The 22387-nt window shown below is 34.6% G+C and overlaps 1 protein-coding gene across 1 annotated transcript in view; it reads left to right on the plus strand.

Moving 5' to 3' along the window:
• Positions 1–573: 573 nt before the first annotated feature.
• Positions 574–22387, plus strand: part of sdt (MAGUK p55 family member stardust) — a 276035-nt gene continuing 254221 nt past the window's right edge. The window contains exons 1-3 of the mRNA XM_089092566.1: positions 574–656; positions 12739–12951; positions 18687–18804. Of these exons, the coding sequence (XP_088948692.1) occupies positions 603–656; positions 12739–12951; positions 18687–18804 (385 nt within the window). The 5' untranslated portion in view covers positions 574–602. The remainder of the gene's footprint in view (positions 657–12738; positions 12952–18686; positions 18805–22387) is intronic.

Consider the following 22387-nt stretch of genomic DNA (forward strand, 5'->3'; position numbering starts at 1 on the left):
TATAGCAAAGTTACAGCAAAATTTCCCAAGCACAATAGAATTGGGCTACCCCCCTCCCTTCTCCCCCTAATATTGGAAATGATCTTACAGTGTTCCTTTGAAAACGGAAAGCGTGTCTTCAAAGGATATGTAACGTCTTTACTATAGCATTACCCAGCCCAAAGAAGATTCCCCACCTCCCCTACAACGAAAAAATAGGTATCAGTAATTAAGATTCTTGATACATTCACAATTATAAGGTCAATTGTACAAATTTTAACTGTTCAAATTCCAGTTCTCATGCAATTGTCTGTATCAAAACAAAATATATTTCAAGCAGGATTTTGTTTGGGGGTAGTTATTTTTTTCGAAGGGGGGGGGGGGGTAAAAAAAATCACAATATTTGTTTATATGTGGTTTTGCCACGTTTTTACCAGTCGGATAAAACATTTTGTGTGTGTGGAGGGGGGGGGAGGGGTTAAAATCCCTAACCCCCTTGGATGCGGCCTTGATTTCAAGGTCTGAATGATAAAAGGTAATCATAGCTTATAACAGAACCCTGTTGTAAAACAAACTAAAAACTAATTTTCTTTTAGGTTTGAATCTGATTTTCTGTATCACACATGGACATAATGATGAGACAAAATTCTTTACCGTGGAACTCAGAATCGGATTATGTGAGTTAACTTGCCTATAATTGCTCGGGTAATTGAAACTATTGGAAAGTAATTTGCAGTTTTTGTGGTTGACTAATGACAGCAACGCGACTTGACTAACTATGTGAATTTTAACTGTTCCTTTTTGCTGATGATCTAAAAAGTGCTAATTATGAAAAATTGGCACATTCTACTAAAAAGTATTTTCTTCAACGTGTAACATGAAAACAAGTAAAAATAAACTGTCGTATTTACAAAGGGGTAGACCCCTTATGGGACATGTCCCCTCCCCCCAGGAAGGTAAAAAATTGCACTAGTAACTGGATTTGAGGGATGAAAAATAACCATGAGGAAGCCAAGTTTTATCGGTGTTCCCTCCCTCCAATATTAATTCTGTACCTGTCCATGAATTTACATAAAAGTTGAGTAAGATTGAAACTAAGAACGGCAAATTAAAATTTGGTATGAACTCTAGCATTGGATGGAAACGAACCCACGGCCTGCTGAAACTGGACAAGCTGCTCTGTCCAGCAAAAAAACTAATCTGAAAAATGAAAAAGGCAATAATAAGGAAAAATATGAGAATAATAGTAAAAATCATAGAGGTCTATGAGTTCGAGTCCTATCTATGGTACATTTTCATAGCAGATTTTCATCATTAATACAAAGGTATCAGGTCTAATTGTATATTTTTAATACTTGACCCAGCTATGGCAACCAGATATGCAGAGGTAGTTTAAGTGCATCTTCGCATATAGTTTTCTACTTGTGACTTGAACTTCTATGCTAAATATTAAATTTATTTTGATTAATTAACGGCGCCTATTCATTTGTTGTTCATGGAAGGTGAGATATTTAGAGCCATCTTTAATCAAATTTAAACAGGTTGAAGAAAAATCTAAATTGACCATGGAAAAGTGAACGAGACGACTGTTTAAAAAAAAACCAACAAATTGTCATTTTCAAACCAAGAGAACTTCGTGGTCTGAACCGCCGTTCTTCTGTATTTAGTTTTAGAAATTCAGAAATTCACCTGTTAACTAGTGCAGGTCAACTGAAAAATAAACACAGCAAAATATGGGTAGTTTCTCATTAATGGTGTAATCCGTAGTTATACATATGGCAGAGGTACATTAGCAAACCTGTAGCAAGATGTGAATTGAAAGCCCATCTATTGTATGTGAAGTAATATATATATATATATATATATATATATATATATATATATATATATATATATATATATATGTATAAAGAGAGAGAGAGAGAGAGAGAATGTGGGACAAAGAGAGGGAGGGAGAACATATTTTGCTTTCGACTGAAAAAATTTAAATATTTTTACTTTTACATCTTTAATAAATCAAATAATATTAACATTTTGATTACAAAACATCAGTATATGTATATTAAACTGACAATGCACATACATTTGTATTTTTTTTTCAGTAAAGTGCAAATTATGTTCTGGCCTTGGGATGACATAGGGGTTTTGAGCCCTACTTATGTTAATTTCTGCTCGTTTTGAGTTTGACTCAGTTATTCATTGTAATTTCTGTTCGTTTTGGGTTTCATTTATTTATCGATGCTGATTTGTGGTAGTTTCACGCTTGGTAGATTATTTTATTTTATTTTTGCTCATTTTTGGTTTAATTGGAGTTCTTTATTTTTCCTCAAAGACCTAATTTCCAGAACTTTCATCTACGTGTAAGAAAATTGCTATCTCAAAATGTTGATTGGATGTGTTTAGGGAAATGGTGGGCGTGAGAGGGGGGTTAGTTGCCCTCCAATCACTTCCGACTATTAAAAAGGGCGCTAGTCCTTTCAAAATCCAATCGAATTAGCCCTTTTTGAAGTTTCTACGACAACGCTTTCTATAAAAACCTTATATGTTCCAGGGCATAACTTACAACCCTTGACCTGAGGGCTGTGAGGGGGCTGTCATCCTCAAAGACATAATTTCCGGACCTTTTTTCCAATCGAATGATTCCTTTTTGAAGTTTCTAAGACAGCGCTTTCTATAAGAAAAACCTTATATGCCCCCAGGGCACAATTTACAACCCTTGACCCGAGGGCTCTGGGAGGATTTTCATCCTCAAAAACATAATTTTCAGACTTTTTAACTACGTCGAACAAAATGACTATCTCCAAATTTTGATTGTATGTTTTTGGGGAAATGGTGGGCGTGAGAGGGGTGTTAGTTATCCTCCAATCACTTTCGACTATTAAAATGGGCACAAGCCCTTCTAATTTCCAATCAAATGAGCCCTTTTTGAAGTTTCTACAACATCACTATCTATGGAAACCTTATATGCCCCAAGGACATAACTTACAACCCTTGCCCCGAGGGCTCTGAGGGGGTTATCATCCTCAAAGACCTAATTTCTAAAACTTTTAACTACGTTGAACAAAATGGCTTTCTAAAAATTTTGATTGGATGTGTATGGTTGATAAGGTGGGCGTGAGAGGGGGCTTAGTTGCCCTCCAATCACTTTCGACTATTAAAAAGGGCACTAGCCCTTTGAATCTCCAACCGAACGAGCCCTTTTTCAGGTTTCTACGACAAAGCTTTCAATAAAAACCTTATATACACCCAGGGCATAATCTACAACCCTTGCCCTGAGGGCTGTTGGGGGAGTGTCATCCTCAAAGATATAATTTTTGAACCTTTCAACTACTTTTAACAAAATGGCCATCTCAAAATTTTGAATGGATGTGTTTAGATAAATAGTGGGCGTGAAAGGGGTGTTAGTTGCCTTCTGATCACTTTCGACTATTAAAAAGGGCACTAGCCCTTTGAATTTCCAATTGAACGAGCCCTTTTTTTCTACGACAACGCTTTCTATAAAAACCTTGTATGCCCCCAGGGCATAACTTACAACCATTGCCCTGAGGGCTGTGGGGGAGTGTCCTCCTCAAAATATGATTTCTATCTGGAAATCAACTACGCTGACCAAAACAGCTATCTCAAAATTTTGATTGGATGTGTTTGGAGAAATGGTGGGTGTTGAAGGGGTGTCTGTTACCTTCCAATCACTTTCGACTATTAAAAAGGGTATAAGCTACTCCAATTTCCAATCGAATGAGCCCTTTTCGAAGTTTCTACGAAAACTCCTTCGATACGAAGTGCCCTGGTCTAAGACCAATAACCAAAAAATAAATAATACATTGTGCCAACATCGTTCTTTACTTAGGCAGCGCTATTGCACTGCCTATGATAATGTATAGTTAACAGACTGGCTTACGCTGCAAAAAAGCAGATTGCCGCTGATATTTCTAAATTTGCTTTAAAGAAAAAATAGTTAGGCAACACAAAATCTTATTTACAGGCTAATACAGTCACTAAGTTTGGTTTGGATAGTTGTCCAACCTTTTAGGAGGATAAAAGTAAGATGAGCTAACTAATCTGGATTAAAAAAATGTTAATATAAGGATAGCTAAATTTTTGAAGAGTAGAAAGTAGTTTAAATTATTAGGCCCGAGCCACACATAGCCACATTTACCAATATGAAGCCAACGATATTCTTCGTTGCTTTCAATGTTATAATTTTACCACAAAAGCGGGGACATGATTTAAAATCAAAGTTTTGTGACAGAACTTATATTGAAGAGTCAACATCAACACTAATTTGTTCCCAACAGTTTTTTGTAAGTATTATTTATTTCTATCTTTTGCTATATACATTACCTTATACATATTTATTGTCTTACTATTTTGGTTAGTTTCCTCATTCCTCCTGCTTCAAGACGTAGCTCTTACTATACTTACTGTACCTCCTACTATATATCTCATATTTTTTTAAGGTCATATCATTCTGGCTAGTTTCCTCATTCTTGCTGCTCAAAGATGTATACCTATACATACCTGTTACTATATACCTTATACCTTTTTAAGGTCATATCATTTTGGTTAGTTCCTCATTCCTGCTGCTTCAAGACGTATTTCTTACTATACTTACCATACCTCCTCCTATATACCTCATAGTTTATTATGGTTATATCAATCTGACTAGTTTCCTCATTCTTGCTGCTCAAAGATGTATACCTATACATACCTATTACTTTATATACCTTATACCTTTTTACGGTCGTATCATTTTGGTTAGTTTCTCATTCCTGCTGCTTCAAGACGTATTTCTTACTATACTTACCATACCTCCTCCTATATACCTCATAGTTTATTATGGTTATATCAATCTGACTAGTTTCCTCATTCTTGCTGCTCAAAGATGTATACCTATACATACCTATTACTTTATATACCTTATACCTTTTTACGGTCATATCATTTTGGTTAGTTCCTCATTCCTGCTGCTTCAAGACGTATTTCTTACTATACTTACCATACCTCCTCCTATGTACCTCATAGTTTTTTATGGTTATATCAATCTGACTAGTTTCCTCATTCCTGCTGCTCAAAGATGTATGCCTATACATACCTATTACTATATACTTTATACCTTTTTACGGTCATATCATTTTGGTTAGTTCCTCAATCCTGCTGCTTCAAGATGTATTTCTTACGATACGTACCATACCTCCTCCTATATACCTCATAGTTTTTTATGGTTAATTCAATCTGGCTAGTTTCCTCATTCTTGCTGCTCAAAGATGTATACCTATACATACCTCTTACTAAATACTTTATACCTTTTTACGCTCATATCATTTCGGTTAGTTTCCTCATTCCTGTTGCTTCAGGAGGTTTACTATATCCCTCATACATATCGTACATTTTTATGGTCTTATCATTTTTGTTAGTTCCTCATTCCTGCTGCTTCAAGAGGTATTTCTTACTATGCTTACTATACCTCCTACTATATACCTCATAATTTTTTATGGTCATATCATTTTGGTTAGTCTCCTCATTCCTGCTGCTTCAGGAGGTTTACTATATCCCTCATACATATCGTACATTTTTATGGTCTTATAATTTATGTTAGTTCCTCATTCCTGCTGCTTCAAGACGTATTTCCTTACTATGCTTACTATACCTCCTACTATATACCTCATACTTTTTTACGGTCATATCATTTTGGTTAGTCTCCTCATTCCTGCTGCTTCAGGAGGTTTACTATATCCCTCATGCATATCGTACATTTTTATGGTCTTATCATTTTTGTTAGTTCCTCTTTCCTGCTGCTTCAAGACGTATTTCTTACTATGCTTACTATACCTCCTACTATATACCTCATACTTTTTTATGGTCATATCAATCTGGCTAGTTTCCTCATTTTTGCTGCTCCAAGATCTCTTACTATATACCTTGTACTTTTTTACAGTCATATCATTTGGGTAAGTCTCCTCATTCCTGCTGCTTCAGAAGGTTTACTATATCCCTCATACATATCGTACCTTTTTATGGTCTCATCATTTTTGTTAGTTCCTCATTCCTGCTGCTTCAAGACGTATTTCTTACTATGCTTACTCTACCTTATACTATATATCTCATACTTTTTTATGGTCATATCAATCTGGCTAGTTTCCTCATTTTTGCTGCTCCAAGATCTCTTACTATATACCTTGTAATTTTTTATGGTCATATCATTTTGGTAAGTCTCCTCATTCCTGCTGCTTCAGGAGGTTTACTATATCCCTCATACATATCGTACATTTTTATGGTCTTATCATTTTTGTTAGTTCCTCATTCCTGCTGCTTCAAGACGTATTTCTTACTATGCTTACTATACCTTCTACTTTATACCTCATACTTTTTTATGGTCATATCAATCTGGCTAGTTTCCTCATTTTTGCTGCTCCAAGATCTCTTACTATATTCCTTGTACTTTTTTACGGTCATATCATTTTGGTTAGTCTCCTCATTCCTGCTGCTTCAGGAGGTTTACTATAGCCCTCATATATATGGTACATTTTTATGGTCTTATCATTTTTGTTAGTTCCTCATTCCTGCTGCTTCAAGACGTATTTCTTACTATGCTTACTATACCTTCTACTTTATACCTCATACTTTTTTATGGTCATATCAATCTGGCTAGTTTCCTCATTTTTGCTGCTCCAAGATCTCTTACTATATTCCTTGTACTTTTTTACGGTCATATCATTTTGGTTAGTCTCCTCATTCCTGCTGCTTCAGGAGGTTTACTATAGCCCTCATATATATGGTACATTTTTATGGTCTTATCATTTTTGTTAGTTCCTCATTCCTGCTGCTTCAAGACGTATTTCTTACTATGCTTACTATACCTCCTACTATATACCTCATTATTTTTTTTATGGTCATATTAATCTGGCTAGTTTCCTCATTTTTGCTGCTCCAAGATCTCTACCTTGATATCTCCAAGATATACCTTGTACTTTTTTACGGTCATATCATTTTGGTAAGTCTCCTCATTCCTGCTGCTGGAGGTTTACTATATCTCTCATGCATATCGTACATTTTTATGGTCTTATCATTTTGGTTAGTTCCTCATTCCTGCTGCTTCAAGCTTCCATCTTTCTCATCTTTCCAAAAATAATCTGTTATAAATCTTCATTCTGATTTGGCAGCCTCAATTATGTTTGAAACTGAGCCTAGCCCGACTTATCAAAATCCGACAGAATATTGGTGCTTTACTTTTTGTAATCGTGTTTCTAACCAGTTTGTGGCAATGAACTGTAAGTAACTGCAAGTAAGGACAATTAGCAACCCAAACTCTAAAAGAGGAGTTTTGATATACATTAAAACGAATCTGCTTTGTATGGTAGTTCTAAATATATAAGATTCATTAGCTTAAAGTTTCATATCAGAAGCTGTGAGCCTGAGAAAAATTTCCAGATTTTCAAAAAAGGCCGAAAATGCCCCAAGGGGTTGTTTATCTTAATGAAGATTACATTGTTGAATTTAGTCCATCAGAAACTTTTTTTTTAGAGATTTAAAGTTCCATCTACAAAAATATTGAATTTTGGATTTTTAGCAGCCCGCCTCAAATACGGTATAATCTCTGTTCGTTTCAAATTTTAATGCCGCTGCTATATTTAATATTGACAAGCAATCGAAACTCTAAAAGAGGAGTTTTGATAATAATATATATCAATAGATTCTGCTAATTATGGTAACTTTATATATATAAAATTCATTAAGTTTAAAATTGCAGATCAGGAGCTACGAGCTTAATAAAATTTGCCACATTATTGAAAATGGGGAAAACATTCCCAAGGAGACAACTAATCTTAACTAAAATAACACCATTAAATTCATTATATCAGAAAACCCTATTATAGAGGTTCAAAGTCCCCATCTACAAAACTTTGGAATTTTGTATTTTTAGCAGCCTCTTTCACATGTTGAATAATTTCTGTTCGTTTTCAATTTTAATTTTACAGCTTACTTTCATTTTTTTTAAACTGTAAAAAAACAACTGTTTTTTCTTATGAACAAGCTTGACGATTGTGTTGCTTAAGCATTAGTTTATCACATCGGCTTAGAAAAAAACAGTGTCACTAAACACATTTAAATTACACGCCAAGGCAAAAAAATATGTGTATAAAAAAATTGGTGAAAAGCTATTGTAGAAGCGAGTTGGCAATCATGATAAAAGCATTGCATATATGGCACCAGCTTTGTTCCTAGCTCAAGTCTGACACTTCATATTTGTATCAGCAGGAGGGAAGAGACATGAAATTTGTCACTAAGTATTCACTAAGCAAAAACATATTTCTGTCAGTTTTCAGTCTCAAGTGTCTTGAATACAAAGAATAATTGAATTATAAGCATTTCCTTATTTATAGCTTGCAAACAAAGGTGGGGCTCCTCTTCCTGGATTCATCCAAACAAGTCCCATGGATGAGTTCGTAGTCTAAAGAGGTACTTTTTTTTGCATTTTAACCCAATATCCCTAAGAAATTCTACGGTTTCATCCCCCGAGGAAACCCCCTGTTGTGCATATATTTTGTGCAGCTTTCGCTTAAATTTAAGCTTTCGCTTAAATTTTCTGATTAATTTAAAAAAACGATGAGATGAAAATTATCATAACACTCAAACAGTCACATAAATGGATTCAGTACAGAAATTAACTAATACTTAAAGACAAAAAAAAATGGCTAGTGATGACGTCTTTTCCAATTTCACCTTGTCTGTTTTTAAGAAAAATTATTATCAAGAAACGTGATACTGCACCATTAATTTTAGGGCTAATTTTTCATTTCAACGGATTAAAAAAAATAGTTGAGCACTTGTACGTAGAGGGGGGGGGGGCATTGGGAATATCCCCATGGTTCCAAGGACCCTTGCCCCCTGGAAAAATGAGAAGTTTTACTTGAAAGCACACTCTTCTTGACCTTCTTGTACTCTGACCTTCTTTTCTACCTGTTTAAGATATGTCTATATAAGACCAGGGAAAGGACCCTAATAATTATCCAAATGAATTATTTGGGACTCTTTATTTTGGGGTGTGTGGATCATATTCCTCTGGAAAGCCCATTTTTGGGACATTTTTGTTCTGAGTGAATGACGATCTGTAAATTTTTATACAAAGCCATGAGAGGGGGTTACATGTCCTGTCTGGGGGCAAACAGGACAGGGGACGGGGAAAGGGACAGGGCTTGTTACCCTCTGTTGACTTCGACCCTTGAAAAGGGCATTCAGCTTTCAAGTCCTGATTGCAAAAAATCCCTTTCAGGTTTTTGCGATCATTTCCTGGCCACCCTATACAGGGTGGGAAAAAAAAAAAATTAATGGGTTGGAAGAAAGTCGCTCTTTACATAGTCAACGCTAGATTGTTGAAACAACATCTATTCGTAAGTACGTACTGGTAGCTTACTCCTAAAAATACGGTTTAGGATCTAAAAAGAACTTTGCCTTAGAAGCTGTTTTTAATTAGTATACGTTTTGCTTTTTACTTCATATCTATCCCTTGTAGTGACGATAAGGATTTTATTACTTTGAAGAAAGTAATAAACAGCCTAGACTACGTCTGAAACTTGTGTCTGAAATCCACACATCATTAAAATCTCTTCACCAATCTTTTTCTTGAACTTATGAGCAACTGCTATCTAAGCTTCTATGCAATAATTTCTTAATAACTTCAATGTAAATAGAAGCCACCAGCTATCACTTACGAGACTTGTGTCATCAAAAGTCACTTGCTTTGCCATCTTTGTCGATCAAAAGCGCAAGAGTCAAAAGTGAGTAGATGTCCTGGTGTGAAAATGACCTGAATCTTGGCCCTGGCAGCCCTGCAAATCTGAATATGACAGTATTACCAATTAAACTGCATGTTATCCAAATAAAGTGTAACAAGTCAGTATCTTAAAAACCAAACATTGTTAAAACAGATATCATAAGATATTTAATTGGCTGTCTTAGAAGAATAACAAGATGACTTGTAGGGGGGGGGGGGGGTACATCCCCTTCAGGGGGACACAGTGACTAACTTTATTGGCAGTCGCTTTAAAGTGGTACTTATTTAGAAACTAGCGCCATCTCCATCTTTTGTATATTTTGAAGTTAGTTAATAAGTTTCAATCGCTTTGTTTGTAACATAATCAATTAAGTATCATTTTTTTTTCATTTTCATTATATTCTGAAGGGAAAAAATGGTAGACAATATCGACCGGTGCTTATGCATTATACGGTACACACGAAAAAAAGTCAAGTTTGGTTTATGCTAATGAAATAAAATAGGATGAATATATAATAGTTTAGAAACACATTTGGGCTATATATTTGCACATTAGGGGGGGGGGGTGATGGGTAAGGCATAGCATACGTTAAATACGTAACCTAACCTAACCTAGGTACCGTCCCCCCTAAAACCCCCCAAAAAAACAACAGTTTAAATATTGTAAACGCAATAACAAATCACGCTTTGCGAACCATTTATCTAGCAAATACCTGTTTGTCTCGTTTCCTGTCTGGTTTTCTTATACAGTATATAGCGGTGGGTACCACGTAATGCATAAGTACCTATTCACCTGTTTTTTTTTATCGTAGATTCTATAGATGCAAATTTTATAACGAGTACAGTATGAAATATTTAGCGTATCTCACAATTCCCTAAAGGGGGCATTTTATCTCCTAATGACTTGAACTGTGAGTATGCTTACATTGAAAAACCCGAGTTTATTTAGATTTCTGGTTGACAGAATGTATATGTATACGAATAACTATGTATGTATTATAGTGTTCTTCACTCTCTCCTAAAGCATACACAGGCATATTCTGCCCACAGACCACAAGTCAAAGACGCAAGAAGACGAAGATCGCCTAAAATAGGGTTATTTGATGTATACTGTATATTATCAGTGTCATTAGAAATTAGTTTTTTAGTTGCCATCTATATTTTCATAATATGCAGGTGGCAATACTGAATTTTTGTTTTAGCTCCTTTTTCTAGTTAGAAGTGCGTCTCCTATTCCCCTCACTATTTCACCTACTTGGGTCAAAATTACTAAAAATTAGTTACCCCTCGCCCCTAGACCTACGTTAATTGAGGACCATGGGTTGGTTTTCAGACGTAGGAACAGAAGGAGGAGTGTACTTGCTTGTAAGCTAACATTTTTCTTCTGCAAATTTGACTTGTCAGTCACAGGACAAAAATCTGATCAGTTTCAATTTAACCCACTGAGACAAAAATAACGCTACCATCCAAGAATCCAGAATAGTACTTTATGCTTCAATGTCAAAATCAATTTGCTTATCTGTCAAGCCAGATTAAAGTTGGTTTTCTCATAACACAGTACGGTTTTCTCTTAAGGTTTTCTATATAAGACGACATTCACTGTGCCATTTCTAGATACATTTACGTTTTACTTGCTCCTTTTGGACTCAAATATCTCTTCCAAGTTTTATTTTATTGAAAATTTTCTTATTGTTACGGCAAATTTTTAACCTGCTGTTCCGATGATACAAATTACTTTCTTGCGGTACAATTTTAATTGAAAAACTGGTACGGTTTATTTCAAAGCGTTGGCAACAATGATCCTGTGTCCGTAAAGATAGGAGAATAGGGATCAGTGGTGTGACGCTGTAAGCTCAGGCAGGGTCGACCCAGCTCTAAATGGGTACCTGGAGAAATCTGAGGGGAAAAAAAGCATGGGGGGCAGCATGTGCCATGGGGGAGTATGTCTGCCCCCCTTCCCAATCCAATACAGTTCCTGGATGAGGGGCCATGAAACGGGGATCAGCACCACCGGTTTGAATTATAGAGTGTAGTGCGGAATCCTCTACCTTTTTAATGATAAGGGGTGCCTGGATGATACAAATTATGTTTCATATTTCTTTCCATTTATTTCATTGTAGCTTATTTTTATAATCCCGTTAAATTCTTTAGATTTTTACTATTTTTCTTTTTTATTTATATATTTTTTATTTTCTTTGTCTTTCTAAATGACTTTTATAGTTTTCGTTATTTATTCTATTTCTTTGTTTATATTTAATTTTTTATTTTCTGTTTACTTCATTCGTTTTCTATACGATTTACTGTCTTATGGTAACATTCCCTTACTTCCACCGTGAGGCTAATTAAAGCATTTATACCTGGTGCAAACCAGGGATGTATACTTGATTCTATTTGATCAATTTTATTTGAGTTTCTTCATCTTATTCTTCATTCTCATATTTGAAAAACATGCTGATGCGTGATGTTCGTCGTCCGCCAGGAATATAATCTTTTCAATTCTCTCCTCTGTTTGTTTCTGGAATTACAAAAGTAAACAGTTATTCTTAAGTTTCCTCTAATTGATGTTTATCCACCAGTCACATTTGTAGAAGAATATCTGCTTTAAAGGAGATGGGGATACTTTCCCTCATTAGGGAAATAGTCTGATTAGGGAAAACTCCCTGCTCTCTAGATTCATTTTTGCATGTTATCCTTTAATTGGATACGTACAGTGTAATTTTTGTTGAGAAATAGGGAGAATTTTATGAAAATATATAAGGAACTACAGGGTAATTATAAAAATATCAAGTTATTCTTGGGGAACATGGATGGGATCAAAGCCTCACCCAAGTTTGTACATTCCTTGTATGGGGACATAGCTAGAGAATTTTACTTCGAAAATTAATCGGGATTCCAATTATGAGTATTCACATTAAGATTTTAACTATATAGATTTTTTTTGTTTCTGCTATTTTAAAGTTATTACTTATATTTGTAACACTTTTCAGTCTGTATGGAATCCACGAACCCTTTCAACATTCCAGACATTCCATGGTGGATCAAATGGGATAATTGGTAATGGTATATTACACTCCCATTCAAGGTCAATGCTTGTTCAAGATCCAATCGAAAAGCCAAAACCAAAGAGACTAGCTTCAAGGTCGCTGGGTGAGCCTCAAGAATTTATCAGTCTAAACAATGGCACCTTATTAGTCAGAGATGTAAGTTTGTTACATACATATTTATGATATATATATATATATATATATATATATATATATATATATATATATATATATATATATATATATATATATATATATATATATATATATATATATATATATATATATATATATGTATATATATATATATATATATATATATATATATATATATATATATATATATATATATATATATATATATATATATATATATATATATATATATATATATATATATATATATATATATGGATCGATAACACGACATGTATCTTCTTTAGTATATCACTACCACTTATTAACTTAAAGTCTACTGATATTAGTATTCAACTAGTATTCCGGCTCATATTGATATTCAAATCTTTTTCAAAATTAAAGTGTATTTACCGAATTCTTCAGATCTTGTTTAAAAATACAGCTGAAAAATACTCTAAATTTTAGGGGGATGATTGGCTGCAGAGAGATTGTAAATAACACTTTTTCAAGGTTGAATACCAGTTACGAGGGACATTTCTTTTGGGGGGGGAGGGGGAAATCAATCAGAAGTTTTCACAAGGGAAAGAGTACTTTCTCTGAATCGTTGTAATCTTTTATCAAGATTATGACGGTCGAATCAGTTTCATGTTAATGAAATACTCATCCATGTTCGAAATATATATGATCCGTGGGAGAGGTAGAAGAGATAAAACTCTACCTGTCATTGAAAACAAACAATTGTCATCTAGTGGTATGCAGCAAAAATCATAAAACTAGTTGTAAAAACCCAAATAGAATATTAGTTCTTATTTTATTTGTCTTTTTCCGGTTTTACCTTGCATTTTAAAGAAAATGCTTCAAACTTTTGTTGAAAGGGCACAAATTTTGTGGGCACATTTATCATCAACTAATCTTTGTTTTGCACATTAGCCTAACTCTGAGTATTTGATAATCCAAAAAGAAGATGAAAAAAAGCAAAAAAAAAATCAACTGGAGAAGAACAAAAAAAAATTATGAAATCCTAGACTAGATCCAAGGAAACTGTTGTACTAGATTAAACTTAAAGTCATCTTATTTAAAACTATTTCTAGAATTAAAATCAGCTTATTTCACCTTACATTGAATTTGTCTTGTGGTACTTTGTAATGCTGAACTGTCAATGGTACTGGGCGTTTCTAGATCTCATTAGAAATTCCAAATCACAAGCAATTTGTTTTTTTTTAGCTCTCCATTTTCTTTGATTCTACATTCAAATTTGTTACATAATTAAAATGTATATCAAGGTAGGGGAGATGCACCAACGATCGAGTGAAAAGCTTTTCAGTACTTCTAGCTCAAAAACTCTAGCTCTAGCTCAACAACTCAGCCATGCCTTGAAGTTTCATGACCTTGTTTTCAAGTTCCATCGATCTTTGCAATCGCTGCAAAAATCTTAAAACACCTTAATTTTAGTTTCCCGTATAATTATGAAAATATTCGCTCTTTATTTTTATGCATGACGAATATGTAAAATAAAAAAAAAACTAATCCCACGATGCTTCATTTAGGGGGTAATAAAAACTATGAAAAACAAAAGGAAACTACAACCTATTAAAGGTCGAGGGACGCTAAGATTATAGATTAAATAAAAAAAAAGTTTTTTCAACTGAAAGTAAGGAGCTACATTAGAACTTAAAACGAACAGAAATAATTACGTAAATGAGGGATTTCGCCTCCTCGTCAATACCTCGCTCTTTTCGCTAAAGTTCGAATTTTGTTCCAATTCTTTAAGAATGACCTCTGAATCAAAAAGGCCATTTAATTAGAATAAATAATTCTTTTGAAATTACTAAAAATATTTTAGTGTAAGGAGCGAGGTTTTGACGAGGGGACGAAACTCATCATATACGTAGTAATTTCTGTTTGTTTTAAGTTTTAATGTAGCTCCTTACTTTCAGTTGAAAAGACTTGTTTTTTTAAATTTCTGATTGTTTTTTAAATAATTCTGGGAAATACAGGGCCCCCTTCATGGAAACTCTCTTCCCCCATGAAAAATTCCTCCATGGAAAGATACTCCCAAATAAGCCCTTCCCTTATCCCTCCCCCACCAGAAAAAATACCCTTGAAAACGTCTGTATACTTCTCAATAACCAATATTATATGTAAACAATGGGCAAAGTTCATAACTTGCAGCCCTTCCCCCCGGGGACTGTGGGGGATATAATCGTCCTCAAAGATATAGTTATTAGATTTTTTGACTATGCTGAATAAAATGGTTGTCTCAAAATTTTGATCCGGTGACTTTGGGAAAAAATGAGCGTTGGAGCGGGTCTAGTTGCCCTTAAAATTTTTTGATCCCTTAAAAAGGGGAATAGAAGTTTTAATTTCCGTTCGAATTTCCGTGCGAAATCCTAGGACCACTGGCTCGATATGATCAACCCTTTGAAAGAAAAAAACACGTATCAGTCATCTTTCTTCTGGTAAAAAATAAAAATACCGCATTTTTGCAAATAGGAGCGTGGGAGGGGGCCTAGTTTCCTCCAATTTTTTGATCATTTAAAAAAGGCACTAGAACTTTCCGCTCGAATAAGTCCTCTTGTGACATTCTAGGACCACTGGGTTGATACGATCACCCCTGAAAAAGAAAAGAAAAAAAACGCATCACTGATCTTTCTACTGGTAAAAAATACGAAATTTCACATTTTTGCAGATAGAAGCATAAAACTTCTACTGCAGCGTTCTCTGATACGCTGAATTTGATGGTGTGATTTTCATTAGGATTCTGTAAATTTTAGGGGTGTTTCCTTCTTTTCTCGAAAATGAGGCAATTTTTTTCAGGCTCGTAACTTTTGATGGGTAGGAAAAAACTTGATAAAACTTATATACTTAAAATCAGCATAAAATTGAGCCGGATCGCTTCTTACTTACTTTCTTTACCACGAACTGTTTGATTGAAACGATACTACCGTATTCTAAAAAAGAGGTTTTCCAAACGCGAAATTGCTGCTGTTTAGACCTGAATAATTACGGGTTGATTAACAGTAATTGAGAAAGGGCTGCTAAGTCTGGAATTCCTTAATCATCCCATAAAAAAGATGATAAGGTTCTAGCCCTACTAAAAAAAAAGGATTAATAAAAGCAACGCTGGACTACCGCTTAAATTCTTTGCTATTTCAGTAAAATTGCCATATACAATCTTTAGATTCCTTTATTGTAAGGCTTTTTGCAGATTCTAAAATTTTTTCATATTTTTGTTCGTGCTCAGCACACTAAGATCTTAATTAAATTGTACATCCAGAGAAGAGATCAGTAAATTCCTTGTCCAAATAATACCAGAATTAAAAACTACGCTCGGTTGTTGCAACTCTAAGCAAAAGTGATGAAATTATAGTACTTTGAAATTTTCTTAGAAAATACAGTCAAAACACAAAGCCTAAAATTTTTCATTAAAATTTTATTTATCAAGCTTAAAATTTTTGCCAATTTTAGGTCGGACGAAAGGCGGCAAGGAAGGAGTGTATGGTTTGGAGATGGATGATATGGCTCGGATAAAAAGGGCAAGGTTTTATCGACAACCTTGGGAGCAGGGACAGAGATGAAAGTGAAAAAGGGGATCCTTTATTCAAACGAAGGAACTGAAACAATTTTAATATATTTTTTTTACTATTCTCAAGCCAGGAATACAAAATCATCAACAACGTATTATGTAACACAGACAATAAATCCTTAGTGATGGCTGACTATTCCATCAAAATGTTTAAAAGATTTGGGCTGAGTCTGATTTCCAAACAATAATACGGCGTGCATTTAACTGAAACCACGTTTAACTGAACCCTTGTTCATCTGAACACTCTTTCAAACCAATCCCAGTTTAACTCAACCCCCGTGCAACTCAACCCCCATTGAAATCAACCCGTTTAACCCAACCCTATGTAACTCAAATCTCATTTAACTCGACCTCTGTGAAATTCAACCCTCGTTTAACTCAACCCTCATGAAACTCAAGCCCCGTTTGACCCAGCCCTGTTTGACTCAGCCCGATTACAGAAACCATGACATTCAAGTTTGTTCAGGAAAATTTTGCAAATTTCAAACATATAAGACAAATGGATAAATTTTTGTGTTTTAGATGGAGGGGTTAGATATTTTGCATTTAAGAAGGTAAAAAAACACTAACATAAGAATTAACCAATGAAAAAAGCCGATTTCATTCGATGATTACCCATCTCAATGGAGATTGAGTCAAATAGGGTTGGGTTACACGGAGGTTGACTTTAATGGAATTGACTCCGACAGGGTTGAGTCGCATGAGGGTTGAATTTCACGGGGTTTGAATTGAATTGGGTTGATTTAAACGGGGGTTGGATTGCATAAGGGTTGATTCAAACGAGGGTTGAGTTGGGGGGGGGGGGTTAATGGAGCGGTTGGGTTGAGTTGCAAAGCGGTTGTCTTGAATGGAGGCTGAGTTAAACGGGGGTTTGGTTGAACGGAGGTTGTTTTGCGCGAGGGTTCAGTTGAATGGGTACAGTCACACGGGGTTCAATAAAATGAGGGCTCGGTTGCATGAAAACCCACTTACACATGCACTTGCAGAATGGGGAAGAAATTCAGAGAATCCCCCTTAATGATTTGGTCTGAAGAACCCCCCAATGAAGATTAATATATAGTGATTTAAAAATGTATTTTCTGGATGCCACCCCATCCGTCAAAATCCTCCAAAATCCTTTGATGATCGGCTGTGCCTATTCTTTTGAAAAAGCAACTTTTATCTCAGGACTTTCGACTGACATTCAAAATTTATCTGAGTTTTCTCTACCTTAAGATGCTTGTTTGAAAGAACAGAAGGAATGGTAGCACAATTAATTTTTATTAAGCCTGCTGTCAATAATGGTCAGCAATATTCTTATCATCACCAATATACATCATATCATCAGCAGTATACATTTGATCAGCAATATTTGATCTTATTTCCAAACACTTATATATACTTGTCATATTGTCCTTCATCTGCTATTGTTTATAAAGTCAGTATTACATCTATTTAGATCATTCACGGCCCTAACCAGGGTGGTTTCAGAAGGGTGTAATTTGATATATGCTATCTAGATGGCAAGACTATCTTTCTGTATACGGTATTCTGAATCAGCCATGATTTACCTAAAATTTAGAAGTATCAAATTTCAATATCAACAAACTATTTGCTTATAATGTTTTTAAAGCCTAAGTCAGTGGTTCTCAAACTGTGGTACGCGTAATCCTTGGGGGTACGCAAAAATTTTTAAAGGGTACGAAGCCGTTTTATATTTTAGTTATAGTTTACTTAGTACCGGTAACTGAGAAGGGGAAACTTAAATGTTTTGTGGTTAAAAACGTGTACAGTGTTCACTGGCTCAAGTAATAAAGAAAATGTATTTTTGGTGAAAAACATATCCCTTAAAGCTGGAACTCATTCCCCCGAATTCCCTTTTTTCCCTTTATATGAAAGCTGGGACTTATTATTTTTTAGATGGTTTCAATACAGTTAGGAACGACAATCTACTAAATTAAAATAACACCATTCTAGAAAACGATAAAGATCAGCCATTTTAAAGCAATTTCTCGCAGCCTCAAGACAAAATTTCCATTTTTAATACTAAGGGACCAATCTCCTCTCCAAAAAGGTAATTTTCATGAAAAAGAGAAAGTCTTATTTTCTTGAGTACATTCAAATTCCTGGCAGTCATAGTCTTTCGAAAGGCTTTCTGATTCTTTGCCACTGACAGATATATTTCTAGGATGGAACTATGGAGGTGAGAATTGGCCTTGGTCCAAGTGATAAGCGGTTTGGTTTTTCTGTAACCGGCGGTTCGGAAGATGAAGCATCGAAACCATGCATTGACAAAATTACTGAGGGTATGTATACAATTTCAAATGTCTCTAATGTAGAACCAATTTGGTACTTGTATGATATAGCCCCTACCCCTCATAGTGTTCAATCATTAACGCATTATAGAACCGGATTTTTGGTTAGTTTCTTTCAGCTTAGGGTGAGACAAGACATCGAGAAGCGACAGAATAGATGGAAAATATATAATTAAGGGAGGGGGTAAATTCTCCATGGCGCTTTGTTTAAGGTAATTGTAAATAGTTTTCTATGGATCTTCCAGTTTTCCAATTTACTTTTTACATGGAATGCTAGCATCAAAATGACGGAGGCATCAAGTGCATTTCGATGACATCACCGATAGATTCTAATTCCAGAATATTGTTATTCTTTGTCGATTGTTGCTAATAAAAAAACACACTTTGGTTTTGTCAGTGTAATATCCAGTCCATCTTTCAGCCAGAACACCAGCGTCAGTTAGTTAGATATATTTTTTTTCAACTTTCTGAACTAGAAAATATCAGTTTCGTCGGCACACTCAGAATCTTAAGACCTTTTACCTATGTTTGAATGTTTTAATCATAAAGGCTCACGCTTACTGCTATTTATTTTTACTTGCGCCGTGGGTGGTCGTCTCATCAATCAAAGTAGAGAATGGTGATGTTTCGTTTTCCTCCACAATGAAATCTGAAAACTAAAACCTTGCCTGATACAGTTAGTAGCTGTCCATTTTCTTAGCTTTACTTGGTGCACTGCTCCTCCTCCAAGGATTGCACCAACGATGGAACGATGAAACAACTGATTTGCAAATTTGTTTAGTTTTTGCTCCGTCAGCATCCTAGAAAAATGTGGTTCCTGAAAAACCGTCCTTTCATGCTTGCAAACTAATAAACTGTATTATTATATTTATTAAGTTTCATTATTTTATTAAGTTTCATTACTATTCTAAAAAAATTTTGTTAAGTTTTATTATTATTTTTATTAAGTTTTTATTTTTATTAAGTTTATTATTTCATCAATTTTATTAGGTTCCATTATTATTATACATCCGTGTTTTCCCATCATTAAACAGGGCTTGACTAGAATCAAATTTAGTCTCAGTATTAGAGTACTGACTGTAGGACTCTGTCTTAGCTTTGATTTGGAACTACCAGGCTTTGAATTCAGGTAATTTTTTTCATTACAACTGCTTATGAGGCTGCTTGGCTTTCTTTATAGCATTTCCTCTATTTCTTGTATCTTTTTTTTTCTTTTTTTTCTTGTATCTCTTTTTCTTTCTACTGCTTATTTGAATCAGTCCCACAGGTGTTATTAGGATTTGTGGATTCGCTTTCTGGTTGGGGCAGAAATTATGCCCAACAGAAGCAGGGTATAAAACAAGTCAATTCTTGCAATATATCCTTGTATATTATTATATTTCTTACTGGAAAAAAATTAATGTTATGAAAATTAATGTTAAGAAGACTAAGTCACCAAGGCTAGGAATAAGTAAAGATGAAAAGGTGACGTTGGGTAACGAAAAGACTGATTAGGTGGGCAGCTTTACTTACCTTGGTAGTATTTTCGACGTAACACCTTTAAATTAGGTGTTGTGTTCTTAGACCACACTGCCGTTCTAAGACGAACAAATAAACTTTCAAATGGGGATAAATCCATTTATTTAGACAGTGAAAAAACAGGTACAAAAGTCCAGATATTTCGGTCTCATATACAGTAACCGTCTTCATTAGAAGTACTAAAAAAATAAAATTGAAACTAGGATATTTATATGTAACAAAATAAATAACTTTTCGGGTCATTCACAAAATAATGAACTTCCGGATTATTCACTGGATTACTTTCAGAGAGAGTTCATTGACAAAGTTCATTCAAAGTTCTTGATGTAAATTTTCTTCTTTAATCTTGCCCAAATGTAAAACAAATTTCCAATGAAAGTGGTAAAGCCTTCCGTGTCTTCTAATTGCAAACCAACTCTTGATGTTTTAGATGTTTAATGGGCTGGTCTCATTTCACCATATATACGATGTATTTTTGACGTAACATCTTTAAATTTGGTATGGTTTTCTTACACCACACTGCTGTTCTAAGACAAACAAATAAACTTTCAAATGGGATAAATCCATTTATTTAGACAGTGAAAAAACAGGTACAAAAGTCCAGATATTTCGGTCACATATACCGCTTTATCCATTTTATTGTAAACTCGTTCTATGTATGAGAAATATTATAGACTAAAAAGTACACCAATAACTTTGAATAAATTATGTAAACGTACTCTCTCTGACAATAATCCGGTGAATGACATGGAAATTTATAGTATCGTGGATGCACACGAACAATTACTTATTTTGTTGCATATAAATATGCTAGTTTCAAGTTTATTATTTTAGTATTTCTACTGAAGACGGTCGCTGTATATGTGACCGAAATATCTGGACTTTTGTACCTGTTTTTTCACTGTCTAAATAAATGGATTTATCCCCATTTGAAAGTTTATTTGTTGGTAGTATATTAGTAAAAACGGTGGGAGTAGTGAAAATGTTAAAAGTAGAATAGACAAGGCTCAGGGTGCTTTTTCAGAGTTAAAAAAAAGTTTGGAAGAGTAGGAAGATAAGTCTGCAAACCAAGATTAGAATATTGAAAGCTACTGTGATGACAGTGGTCAAATATGGCTCTGAAGAATGGGCGCTCCGAAAAGCGGATGAAGATTTGCAAGATGTTTTCGAGAGAAATTGCCTGCGGATTGTTCTGGGTATCTGGCTTACTGACCGTATTTCAAAAAGTAGGCTACACGTAAAATGTGGTTCAATCCCGCTTTCTAGGGCTATAATGAATGAAAAATTGAGGTGGCTAGGGCATGTTCTGCGGATGAAGGATGACAGATTGCCGAAGATTGTCCGTTTCGGCCAATCGTCAAGGGCTAAACTTAAAGTAGGTAGTCCTCGTCTGGGGTGGGAGGATGTCATAAAGAAAGATTTAAATGAAATGAAAACTTCCTGGGAAGGTGTAAAAATGGAGGCTTTGAACAGATTGGGATGGAGGAGGAGCGTGCTTAGCTGTGTTGGCCTCAGGTGGCATGGTGCTGCGGTGAGTTGTTAGTAATAGTAGTATATATATATATATATATATATATATATATATATATATATATATATATATATATATATATATATATATATATATATATATATATATATATATATATATATATATATATATATATGCCCTATCTGGTGGCTTCAATGTTATTAGACCCCTTTGAAGCAGGTTGGGTCTTTTCTGCGGTCGTGATTAAGCCCACCGAGTGGGTACTGTGGCGTCCTCTCCTCTATTTTTAAAAATATTTTGTGTTTATTATTTATTTCATTTGTTATTTCTTCCCACTGATGATCGTATCAAACCAGTACTTTTGGTAAAAGTCGGACTAATGATCTTATTTATTTTTTTTTAACTTATAGTTTTTTTTATAACAAATACATAAAATTTATAGGTTTTTGTTTGTAAAAAATAACTTACATTTCTTTTAGCCCCACTTCCTCCCTATCAGTGGTACTAGCTTCTTCAATTTTTAAACTAACAATTTTTACTTATGCCTTTCCCCCTACATTTATA

This window comes from Artemia sp. Qi Xiang Cuo, chromosome 7 (assembly GCF_049724085.1).
Source record: "Artemia sp. Qi Xiang Cuo chromosome 7, ASM4972408v1, whole genome shotgun sequence".
Taxonomy (NCBI): domain Eukaryota; kingdom Metazoa; phylum Arthropoda; class Branchiopoda; order Anostraca; family Artemiidae; genus Artemia; species Artemia sp. Qi Xiang Cuo.